Here is a 13,134-nt window from a genome sequence, read left to right on the forward strand (position 1 = left end):
CTTCCAACTGGATGTGCAGCCATTTACGACCACTCTTTGGGTCCGATCACTAAGCCAGTTATGAATCCACCTAACAGTTGCCTTGTCCATTCCATACTTAGTCATTTTTTCAATAAGGATTGTATGAGAGACTTTGTCAAATGCTTTGCTGAAGTCAAGATATACTATATCTACAGCATTTCCTTGATCCACCCAATCAGTAATACCGTCATAGAAGGAAATTAAATTAGTCTGACATGACTTATTAGTTACAAACCCATGCTGACTCTGTTTAATCACTTCATTCTTATCCAGGTATTGACATACATGTTGTTTAATAATTTGTTCAAAGATCTTTCCTGGTATAGAAGTCAGACTCACCGGCCTATAGTTGCCTGGGTCCACCTTCTTCCCCTTTTTGAAGATAGGAACAACATTTGCTCTTCTCCAGTCTTCTGGCACTTCTCCTGTTCTCCAAAAATTTTCAAAGATTATGGAGAGGGGTTCAAAAATTTCTTCTGCTATCTCCTTCAGTACTCTGGGGTGTAATTCATCTGGACCTGGAGACTTGAATTCATTTAGGTTAGCTAAGTGTTTCCTCACTATCTTTCTGTTTATAGAGGGCGACATGGAAAGAGTTAGGCACACGTAACGAAGCAGGCAATTTCAATTTATACGAGACTGCATTAATTTGTTTCAAGACTTGAAAGGGACCGATGAAGCGGGGACCCAATTTGTAGGAGGGCATCTTCAGACAAATGTACTTGGAGGAGAGCCACACCTTATCTCTAGGCCGAAAGATTGGAGCATCCAGGCGTATTTTGTCCATATGTCTCTTCATACATTGTGAAGCTATTTCCAAGGTGGACTTGGTATCACTCCGTACTGTAGAGAATTCCTCTACAAAACTATCAGCTGCAGGCACACCTGAAAGCCCAGAGATGGGAAGAGGGATTCTGGGTTGAAGTCCAAACACAATCTGGAAGGGAGACCTTCCAGAAGATTCATTTACTTGATTATTATACGAAATTCAGCCCAGGGCAGGTTCTTGACCAAGTAATCATGATGCACATTGACGAAATGACGCAGGAAGCCGGACAAGATCTGATTGGTCCTCTTCACTTGCCCATTGGATTTAGGATGGTAAGCAGAAGAAAAGTCCAGTTCTACTTTCATTAGTTTACAGACCACTCTCCAGAACTTCGATATGAACTGGATGCCCCTGTCGGACACAATGTGTAGAGGAAACCCATGGATACAGAAAATGTGTTGTATGAGTTATTCAGCAAGCTCGGGAGCAGACGGAAGCCCAGGCAGAGGAACGAAGTGAGCCATCTTCAAAAAAACAATCCATCACAACCCAGACAGTGGAGCAGCCAGAAGAGATGGGAAGATCCGTAATAAAGTCCATCGCGATATGCTGCCAGGGAGCGAATGGAATAGGAAGTGGCATAAGCTTCCCAGACGGCAAGCAAATTGCAGTTTTATTACGGGCACACAAAGGAAAGGCTGCGACATACTCCTGGATATCTTTGCCCATAGTAGGCCACCAGTAATAATGGGAGATAAGTTGCAAAGTCTTTTTCTGACTGGCATGACCGCCCAACTTGGAAAAGTGACCCCACCGAAGGACACGATTCCTGTCTGACGTGGGCACGAGAGTTTCTCCTGGGGGAAGCCAAGAGAAATTGACAGAGGCTACTGGCACTATCCTGGACGGATCGATGATATGTTGAGGTTCTTTCTCTAAGTCGGGGTGCAGGAAAGCTCTGGAGAGGGCATCGGCCTTGACTTTGTCAGCTGGACAAAAATCAAGAACAAAGTATAATTGAGCAAAAAACAAGGCCCACCTGGCCTGGTGGGGATTCAACATTGTGCAGACTGGAGATAAGCAAGGTTTTTTTGATCGGTGAATATGACAACCTAATGGACTGCTCCCTCAAGGAGGTGTCGCCATTCTTGCAGGGCCAACTTGATTGCCAACAATTCCTGATCTCCAATGGAATAGTTGCTTTCAGAAGTGGAAAAAACCTTCTAGAAAAAAAACACACGAGACCATACGACCAGTAGACCATTTTTGAGAGAGAACCGCTCCAGCGCCTATGGAGGAGGCATCTACCTCGAGAAAAAATTGTTTATCAGAGTCTTGACGATGGACAATGGGCACGTGAGAAGGCCTCCTTCAATGAAGTAAATGCATCTTCTGCCTCTGGGATCCAACTCTTGGAATTAACGCCTTTCCGAGTTAAAGCCGAGATGGGTGCCACTCGAATAGAGAAGTGTGGAATAAATTGGCGATAATAGTTGGCAAATCCCAGGAACCGTTGTATCGCTTTAAGCCCAGATGGATGAGGCCACTTGAGGATAGCAGAAATCTTCTCCGGATCCATATTTAGACCTGTGGATGAGAGTATACAACCGAGAAAAGGCAGGGAAGATTGCACGAAGATGCATTTTTCAAACTTAGCATACAGTCTGTTCTCCCTGAGCCTTTGTAGGATCTGGCGGATATGACTCAGATGAGTAGCTAAGTCTACGGAGTAAATCAAGACGTCATTCAAGTAGACAACAACACACAAATAGAGGAAATCTCTAAAAAGGTCATTTACAAACTCCTGAAAGACCGCGGGTGCATTACTGAGGCCAAATAGCATTACCAGGTATTCGTAGTGTCCATCTCGAGTGTTGAAGTCTGTTTTCCATTCGTCTTCTTGACGTATAAAAATCAGGTTGTAGGCCTCTCTGAGGTCAAGGTTGGTGAAGATCTTGGCCCTCGTATCTATTTTTTACCCTGATCTGGCTTAACCCCCTGTAATCGATACAGGGCCGTAAAGATCCGTCCTTTTTCTTAATGAAGAAGAATCCTGCCCCCCCCCCGCCGGAGAAGATGATTTTCGAATAAATCCTCTAGTCAGGTTCTCCTGGATGTAATCTGACATGGCCTGGGTCTCTGCATGGGAAAGAGGGAAGCAGATCAATGGAACAGTCTTACGACCTGTGTGGGGGTAGTCTATCGGCTTCCTTTTTTCCGAAGACATCAGAGAAGGCCCAGTAAGAGGATAGTAAACCTAGAAGCAAAGGGTGAGACAAACCGGGCAAAACATAAAAACACATTCTTTCAGAATGTGTTAAACCTACCCAAAGCTCCACTGGCACAGTCTGGAACCGAACGGGCTCGGTCAAGGGTTTGCCGTCCATGGAAGTGACTCACAGCGGATTTGGCAGGCGCTGAACCGGAATCTGGTAACGGTCCACAACTGCTTGCTGGATGAGATTCCCAGCGGCTCCGGAATCCAAGTGACAAAGCTCCAAAAATTTAAGTGTGCCGAAGGACATGGAAACAGTCATTTGCAGAAATGGAGGGAGATGATCTTTACCCAGGGAAGCCTCTCCTACTGACCCTAGGCACTGGAGTTGCCCGACCTCTCTGAACAGAAGTGGATCCGATGCTCCGATCTACCGCAGGTGGTGCCTGGTCAATCTCACTTGATCCAGTTGCATGGCTTCAGGAAGAGAGTATGGAGACTGGGAAGCAGACGGTTTATGGAGATTAAGATCCATACAATAAAGTCACATCTCCCGCTTGGATTCCCTGGAACATTCTTGAAACTGAAGATCAATCCGTGTTGCCAAGGATATCAGGTCATTCAGACTCACAGGGGTATCTTGGCTTGCCAGCTCGTCCTTTATTCTCCCGGACAGACCTTCCCAGAAGGTAGCGACCAAGGCCTCATCATTCCTGGATAACTCAGAGGAAAGGGTCCGGATACAAACTGCATACTGAGCCACCGTGAGACTCTCCTGGCGCAGCGAAGAAGCTGTCGAAGAAGTATGGCCAGGCTCGTCGAAGGTCCTGCGGAAGGCCTCTAGAAAAGACTGGAGGTTATTAACCAGAGGATCCCCTCTCTCCCACAATGGATTTAGCCAGGCGAGGACCTCTCCAGCGAGGTGTGACATCATGAAGCCCACCTTTGCCCGTTCAGAAATTAACATATGTCCCAGGAGTTCAAAATGCAGTGTGCATTGATTTTTGAACCCCCGACATTGGGCAGGATCATCATTAAACCAAGGTGGAGCTGTCAGAAGACCTTTACCTGCCGTACAACAGGGAACCTGGAAGCCAGTGGTCTAGACGGAAGTAGCCGAGGATATCACCTCATACGTGTGGACAAGTTGCGTAGATAGGTTGTGATCTTGTCCTGCTGATCTTTCAGGCGAGTAACCTCTTGAAACAACTCTGCTGCTGGAGGTGGGACCCAGCGGGTTTCATGCCCTGAGCAATCTGTAATGAATGGGACCACGGATCGGTGGTATCTCCGAAAGGGGCGTGACTATGCAAGCCCCAGACACCCGTAGTAAGACCCCACGAACAGGATCAGATTGGAATGCCCAGGGGACCCAGGTGCTACCTCCAGTTAGACCCCAGACATGTGGAAGCTGGCCCAGCGGAACAGGTGAACAGGCAGGGATAACAGGTAGCGTTGAGCTTGACAGAAGGGAAGCGGGAGCACGGTACGGAAATGGCACAGGCAGTACTGACGTTATCCAGGGTAACGGAATGAAGGACAGCTGAGCAGGATGGAAGTTGCACAGGCAGCACTGGTATCGTCCCGTGAACAGAGCAGAACACTGGCAGTGCACAACAGAACACTAAACCGGAAACTAGCAACAGGAAATACTTGTTGCTCCGGCACCCTCTCTATGGCAGAGGGGCCAGAAATAGCACACACTACAATACCATTGGTTAATAGCATATTTTGAAACCTCGCGCTATCCCTTTAAGAGACCGGGAGCAGGGGAAGAGTGGCAGGCAGCAGAATGAGAGCAGGAACCCCGACGGGGGCCCCGTGGAGGTATGGGTGCCACAGAGGGAGGACGGGAACCCTACGCGGGCATGGGCGTTACAGCACCGATAGGACTTGACTGTGTGAATGCCTAGGATAGGCTGATTCATGGTCGCATTATTTTGGCGCATTTGCTATAGGCGGTCCTGATTGGATCCCTTTAATAGGACAGCACATATTCAAGACGTTCCTTTTGATGATTGTCTTCTGGTATCCATGAGGACAGGATGCCACCATTCCATTGGCTGATCACCCTTCATAGGATTTTACCAATATCAATATTGATTTATTGAGGTGCTCATTTCTAATGAATGAAATTTATATATATATCCTATACCACTGAGAGATTGTATTTTTTTCTGTGATTTTGTAGATAAACTATGTAGTTTATTTCTGTGGGCCATGCTTCTGTGGTGATTGGTGCAGACTGTCTCCACACTATATAAGCCAGCCTTTTGTGATATCTTGTATACATGATAAAGACCTGCTATAGGGTGCAACGTATCTATGGCAGTATAAAGCTTCTTTGAGTTTCTTCACCTGGATTGGATGCTGTTTTCATTTACCCCGACTGCTGCTCCTTTTCCAAGTGGGTCCCTTGGATTCGAGAGCGAGCAACCACACTTAGTATTATCAACCTTTTCCTTATTATTATACATTTATATAGCGCCATTTATTCCATGGTGCTTTACATGTGAAAAGGGGAAATATAGACAAGTATAATAAACATGTGTAAGACAAGGGACACACAAGTACATAAGGAGAGAGGACCCTGCCCGTGAGGGCTCAGTCTACAGGGATGGGTGAGGATACAGTAGGAGAGGGTAGAGCAGGTCGGGTGGTGGTTCAGTAGACCGAGGATCATTGCAGGCTGTAGGCTTATGTGCTTGGTCTGACATCTGGAGTCATTGCATTTTCTCTGTCGCTGGTTCTGGAAAATATTTTTTCCACTTCCGGCTTTAGCATAATTCCGGCATTCAGACTTTCCATTCCCTCTGTGCTGCGGTTTTTTTGCCTGAGATGGGCGAAAGGATCTTCTAAAGATTTTCGGTTTGGATAATGATTATTTCTTATTCGATGCCTTTGTTAGTAGATCATCAAGTGCTGGTCCGAACACATATTCCCCTCTGAAGGGAATGGAGCAGAGCTTGGATTTGGAATCACTATATCTGCTCCACATTTTCACCAGCGTGCTCTCCTTGAGGTGTTTGATAAAACAGATCTTGCTGACGGATTCCGCTGAAACATCCTCTAGGAATCCCGAAAGGTATGGAAATCAGTAGGTCCTCATCAGGAGTGCCTCCACTGAGATGATCTTCCAGCTGATTTAACCAACAGAACATGGATCTTACTACAGGAGGTTGAAATAACTTTAGCCTTTAATAAAGCCACTAATGTCTCCTAAGACTTCCTTAATAAAACTATCCATTTTCTGGTCCCTCGGATCTTTAAGCCGAGAGTCCTCAAATGGTAAGGTAGTCTTCTTTGCCACCCTAGCTACTTCAAGATCCACTTTTGGAATCTCGGACCAACATTTGGCCGTCTTCCTCTAGAGGAAATCTACCCCTCATTTTCCAACTTCCTTTTTAACTTTAACCCTCCAAACATGTCACCTTAGACAATTCGTGCAGTCTTTTCCTCTACCTCCATTGTATTCCTCACAGCTGACAGAGCTCCTCCATAACTTGAGGAAAAACACTCTAGCTTTCTGTTCTACGTTTCGATTCAACCTTAACGCTCCTTCTTCCAGCCATTTGTCAGAGATGGAGACATCTGCTTCGGAGTCAGAACTATCCCTTGGATTGTACCTTCTCTTTTTTAGCCAACGACGCACCCATAGAGAGATTGAGAAAAGGAGGAATGGGAAGACTGACTCTCCTGCTGTACCATTCCCCTACTTCTTCCATAAAGGAAGGCTCTTCCTCTTTTATAATCTTCTCTGTACACCCTTAGCACAATGGTTTTTTATTGGCAGAGGGGAACTTTTTACAAATGGCGTATGTGCGGCTCATAGTTTTCTCCCTCCACTTGGTGCTGGATCCTTGTACCCCTGACACAAAGAGGGGAAATGACCCAAAAGAGTGGAAACTTACCCCATACCAGAAATACTAAGTGGGCCTGGGTTCACGCTGAGCTCTGCAGATGCAGAGTGATGTCCTGAGCGAAAGACCATGGGAGCTTCCGGTACTTTCTGTATGCGCACGTCACATGCCAACATGGAGGAATGGGAGGAAGAATAAGGCTGAGGAGCCATAGGAGGCCCCGAGCCTGACACCACTCAGCATTGCCCTGGAGCACAGGAGAGTAGCGAGGTCCCGCTCCAGAAGGGTGCGGGAGCCGCATGAGGAGGAAGGCGGCATGATCGACCTCTGCAGCCCGGCTTAGCACAGGCAAATTCAGAGGCGACTGCCCACCGGCCACAGCACCCCACAGGAAATCTATTCATGCACCTAAGATACAAGGTGAGGAGTGGCTATTTAACCTCCATTTCCTGCCCCTCCTGATTAGGATGTTGAGGCCTCCTCCGGTGGTGCGGTTGTAGAGGGGAAAAAAAAAATTCTGATATTTTTTATTTTATAGCTTTCGTTGCTTGATAAAAATGTTCTGGTGACATGATTCTCCAGGGCTGTAACATTACGGCGACACCAGACATGTACACCCACCCAGTATAAATTCTGTGGCTCTATTTCTGCCCTATGATGTTCATGCATGTGTAAGTGGGTCTGTACCCCGTGGGCATACAGATATTAGACCCCGAGTGAAATAGACGAGACTCGAGACTAAAAGTGTAAAATGTGCATGGACCATTTATTACAGGATCCAGAACTGGTGCAGTAGTGATGATCACCGGTCGGGAGCTGCACCGGAATCAGCACGGCACAGAGACAGCAGCATTAAGGGTAAAACCCAGGATGGCCAGACAGGAGGCGAGACATGAGGTCATGACCAGTCCTTATATTCATATTGATCACTCCTAGAATTCTGTTAAAAGCCTTCATATATAAAAGTCTAAAAATAGAAAATGTGTATAAAAAAACTTGATTGTGCAGATGGTAAATGCACAGTAATCGGCTCCTGGATCAGCCCACAAAAGCAAAGCAATTTCATGCACTTTTTGCTTGTAAAAAAAAAAAAAAACGCAGTGAGTGCTTTCAATTTTTTTTTTTTTTACAATCGTTTTGGCTATCATTTTTTTTTTCCAAGTCCCATAAATAATTTAAAAGGAAAAAAAAAATGCAAGAAAAGCACAGGAAGCAATCAAAATAGCAAAATCTGATAACAAAAATCTAAATTTTCAGTGGCGGGTGAGGAGATCCTGCCCAAGTGAGGTGGCCCGGCAGCAACGACACCTGGAGACACAATGCAACCCAGCAAAGATGACAGTATGAAGCTCTGCAACAATGACGCCTGGAGACTCTACAGCAGCAACAACATGGACACCTTGCAGCAGTAGCACCCGAAGACACCAGGTGACCCTGCAGCGACACCCGGTTACTGGAGCAGCTAAAGGGACTTAACACAGATCCAGCGTCTTGTAGTGGAACAACCCAGAGCCACATACTCTCCGGAGTTAACACAGCTGCAGCTGATCGTGGGGTGATCATGCCTACGAGACATAAAATGGGGTCAGGAACACAACATATACCATTACAATGTACCACAGCAGACACTTCAAAACACTAGTGCGTGTCTGTTTAGGATGAGGAGTGAGCACTCCCGGCTCGGAGCCATAGCCAGGGCCAGACGCTCAAGGCCCGGAGCCATAGCCAGGGCGCTCGAGGCTCGGATCCATAGCAAGGGCCGGAGCGCTCCCGGCGCGGCGTCATAGCCAGGGCCGGAGCTCTCTATGCTCGGATTTATCACATCAGTAATGATCTGGTGTGCTGCTCTGCCGGTAGTGAAACAGCTGGGATGGTGGTTCAGTTCTCTCAGATACATCTCACTATATTGTTACTCACTTTACGGGCCAGGGCCACACCGAACCATTCAGCTGCTTCCACTCCCCAGAATCCGTGTCTTTTTTCAGACCGATCCAATAGTCATTGCCGACCAGATTATGGAGCGACCCGATCTCCTGCTGAAAGATGGAGGAGGCTCGTCATACAGAGGGTCCAGGAAAATGGGACCAAGATCCCAAATGCGAACATAAAGTGGAGCCAATCCTCCTCCCCCAATACAGCAGTCAGGGGATCTTTAAGAGCAGATTGGCGCCATTTTGGGGGAACATTTCCCAGTGTAGCCCCAGCCCCTTCTTTGGATGTTCTTATTACCTGCGTCTCGTTGCCCGGGGGCAGCAGCGTTCCTTCATGTGACTTGCAGAATTCCAGGCTGGATTTCCAGTCCTTGCTTGTTTGTGATATAAAGAAGCATTTCTCATCATATCTTGTCCCTTATTGGGACAGACTGGAGAACAGGCGGGAGGACGGGTCATCACTGTATAAACTGGAAGGAGAGAGAGCGAGAGGTTAATGCAAATCTTCCTAGGCTTCTACACCACGTATGTCACAGACAGAGCAACACAGATACTATTAAACATCCCACATATTTCTAAAATAAAGACAATAAGTCCATAAATATAACAAAAAGCCCATTAATTACGGGCAGCACGTCTTGCAAACAAGCTGGGGAACCTTATTTTTGAATGGTATAAGCTGAATGGAGCAGATGCGACATCATTTTAAGTGTTACATCAGAAATATACCAGAAATCAGTCAGAAGGTAAGAATGATCACTGCCTTCTAATTTTACTTACCTTTCTTTTACCCTGCTCACATTTGCTCCACTAATCCTCACCTCTCCTTTGCTATCCCCAAACCCCTGCACCCTCAAACCAAATAACTATCTCCCCCTCTTACCCCCCACCTCGCCTCATCTGCAGCCCTGCTCCTTAACCTCAGACCTCTCCTACTAAAATGTAACATAAGTCAGTCAGTCTCCTTCACCCACCTGCTTTCCCCATTCTCTGCTTCACTGCTGGTGACATATCCCCCAATCCCACCCCCCCCCGCCTCATACATCCCGCTAATCCTCACCCCTATACTCCTCACACTAAGGGCCCCGTCACACACAGCGACGCACCAGCGATCCCGACAACAGTATCATCTTCTCAGGATCGCGGGTGTGTCGCTACATGACCGCTGGTGAGCTGTCACACAGGCAGCTTCACCAGTGATCAGCGCAGCGACGCACGTCGCTTAATTACCCACTGTGTACCTTAGTTACCAGCGCCAGCTCACTGGTCTCCCGCAGCGATGCGTGCTGGCCAGCAGGACACCAGCGATCAAAAACATTTCCTGGCCATTCCATGACGATCAGCGATACCCGGCAGGGGGGCGGTCGCTCATCGCTGTCACGCACAGCGATCTCGCTGGTGAGATCGTTGTGTATGACGGGGGCTTAAGGCTATGGCCACGCTATCAGTATTTGTTCCTCAGCATTTGTAAGCCAAAACCAGGTGAGGAACAATCAGAGGACAAGGTATAATAGAGACAAGTGCACCAATTCTGCATGTTTGACCCACTCTGGGTTTTGGCTTACAAATACTGATGTAGAAAACTGACTAAATACTGATAGTGTGGCCGTAGCCTAAGAGAAACTACCGCAATCCCTCACACCTAAAATCTGTGCCACTGACCCCTACCCCACTGCTTCCTCTCTGGAGCACTATGGAATGCCTGTTCCCATAACCTCTCCTTCATGGCCCTCACCGAGACCTGGCTGACGCCCCCCGACATGGCCTCACTATATATGTGCTTGTTCACCATGTCGTGGAAAACCAAATTCACAGCAGACAGATATATATAAAATATATAAAGCTCAAAGTGTGTATGTATGTATGTATGTATGTGTGTATGTGTGTATGTGTGTGTGTATGTCCGGGATAGGCATCCACACCGTCGCAGCTACAGGCACAAAATTTGGCACAGTCACACGTCTGGATCCCGAGAGCATCCTAGGCTGTCGTGAGGCGGAATTTTAACCCCGCACGTTCCAATTCACGAAACAATTTTGCCCCTATCTACATACTGGGGAAAAAGTGTGTCAAGCCCCGCCCCTCATTGATGTCATAATGCCCCTATTTGCATAATGGGGAAACTGTGCGTATCAAGCCCCGCCGCCGCTCATTCTGATGTCATAATGGTTGACTATGGGATGGAGGATATGTATGACGGGTATATGGGCACGGGACTATGGGATGGAGGATGTGTGATGGGTATATGGGCACGGGACTATGGGATGGAGGATATGTATGATGGGTATATGGGCACGGGACTATGGGATGGAGGATGTGTGATGGGTATATGGGCACGGGACTATGGGATGGAGGATGTGTGATGGGTATATGGGCATGGGACTATGGGATGGAGGATATGTATGATGGGTATATGGGCACTGGACTATGGGATGGAGGATATGTATGATGGGTATATGGGCATGGGATGGAGGATATGTATGACGGGTATATGGGCATGGACTATGGGATGGAGGATGTGTGATGGGTATATGGGCACTCGACTATGGGATGGAGGATATGTATGACTGGTATATGGGCATGGGACTATGGGATCGTGGATATGTATGATGGGTATATGGGCATGGACTATGGGATGGAGGATATGTATGATGGGTATATGGGCACGGGACTATGGGATGGAGGATGTGTGATGGGTATATGGGCACTCGACTATGGGATGGAGGATATGTATGACGGGTATATGGGCACGGGACTATGGGATGGAGGATATGTATGACGGGTATATGGGCACGGGACTATGGGATTGAGGATAATTATAATTTTCTATAACTAACCACAGTTAGTTACTATGCCCGGGCAGCACCGGGCTCTTCAGCTAGTAGAATATATAAAGCTCAAAGTATTTATGTATGTACTGTATGCATGTGTGTGTCCGGGATTGGCATCCGCACCGTCGCAGCTACAGCCACAAAATTTGGCACAGTCACACGTCTGGACTCAGAGCGTCCTAGGCTGTGCGGCGAAATTATAACCCCACGCGTTCCAATTCACAAAACAATTTTGCCCCCATCTACATACTGAGAAAAAAGTGTGTGCACATCAAGCCCCGCCCCTCATTATGATGTCATAATGCCCCTATTTGCATAATGGGGAAACTGTGCGTATCAAGCCCCGCCGCCGCTCATTCTGATGTCATAATGGTTGACTATGGGATGGTGGATATGTATGATGGGTATATGGGCACTCGACTATGGGATGGTGGATATGTATGATGGGTATATGGGCATGGGACTATGGGATGGAGGATATGTATGATGGGTATATGGGCATGGGACTATGGGATGGAGGATATGTATGATGGGTATATGGGCATGGGACTATGGGATGGAGGATAATTATAATTTGCTATAAATAACCACTGTTAGTTACTATGCCCGGGCAGCGCCGGGCTCTTCAGCTAATATATATTATATTGTGGTGTAGTAACCACTGTGTCCGCTAGGGGGCGCTGTGTGGAGGTCCCAGGAGAAGGGATGAATGGGCAGAGAGTTGAGTGGCCGTTATGCATCTCAAAGTGGGTGGCTTTGGGATGGAGACTTATGTATGTGTGATCAGCAAGGACATTGCTGAGGTGCTGCGTTAATATGTGAGGGAGAAGTCTCCAGGTAACTAGAGAGTTGGGGGGCCTGGTTACCTACAAACCCACCCAGGGGGTGTCTTTAAAGCACGGTTGTAAAGAGTCTGAAAACACCTGTAGTAAAAGGTTATGTGAGTGTATGAAGGACCTGTGATTAGGTTATAGTCATGTGACCTGGTGGGCGTGGCTATAGACCATATAATGGGGCCAGGGTGAGTCACAAGGGGTGAATGCAGGGACCTGGTTGGTCCAGAGCGGAAGGTCCCGTGAGGACAGTTGTCTCCTGGCTGACAGCCTGTGTGGCTGTGTGTAATGGCTGCCAGTGTCTGAGAGTCCCAGAGGAGAGAGTGGATGTCTGCAGCGTGGAGCAACAGCCATGAGGAAACCCTGGTGAGATAATGATAAGGCTGAAGAGCCTGTGTGTGCTGGACATTGCTAACAGAGGGAAACTCTGTAATGGACGCTATGCTGATTATGCTGTTAAGTGAACTTTCTGTTGCTGTGATGGTTTATGATGATGAATAAACCGAAGCGACTGATATGGTTTTATGGAAAACCCATACCGGATGTGATTAGGGGATCCTCGCTTGGCAGCCCAATATCTAAATGACAGCGCTACCTCACAATATAATATATATATTTTTTTTAATGATGCATCTTTTTTGCACATATTGTGATTATTTTTTGCACTAAGCACT

General features: G+C 47.2%; 1 protein-coding gene across 1 annotated transcript; it reads right to left on the minus strand.

Annotated features, from left to right (window-relative positions):
* Positions 1-8,249: 8,249 nt before the first annotated feature.
* On the minus strand, positions 8,250-9,807 carry LOC141074334 (killer cell lectin-like receptor subfamily B member 1B allele A). Its single transcript, XM_073561960.1, is given in 6 exon segments — positions 8,250-8,430; positions 8,783-8,901; positions 9,095-9,213; positions 9,216-9,266; positions 9,351-9,371; positions 9,771-9,807. Coding segments are annotated over 6 exon segments (450 nt in total). The 3' UTR covers positions 8,250-8,327.
* Between the last annotated feature and the right edge of the window lie 3,327 nt (positions 9,808-13,134).

The sequence above is a fragment of the Dendrobates tinctorius genome, unplaced genomic scaffold (assembly GCF_039654945.1).
Source record: "Dendrobates tinctorius isolate UK_male_01 unplaced genomic scaffold, ASM3965494v1 ptg000332l, whole genome shotgun sequence".
Taxonomy (NCBI): domain Eukaryota; kingdom Metazoa; phylum Chordata; class Amphibia; order Anura; family Dendrobatidae; genus Dendrobates; species Dendrobates tinctorius.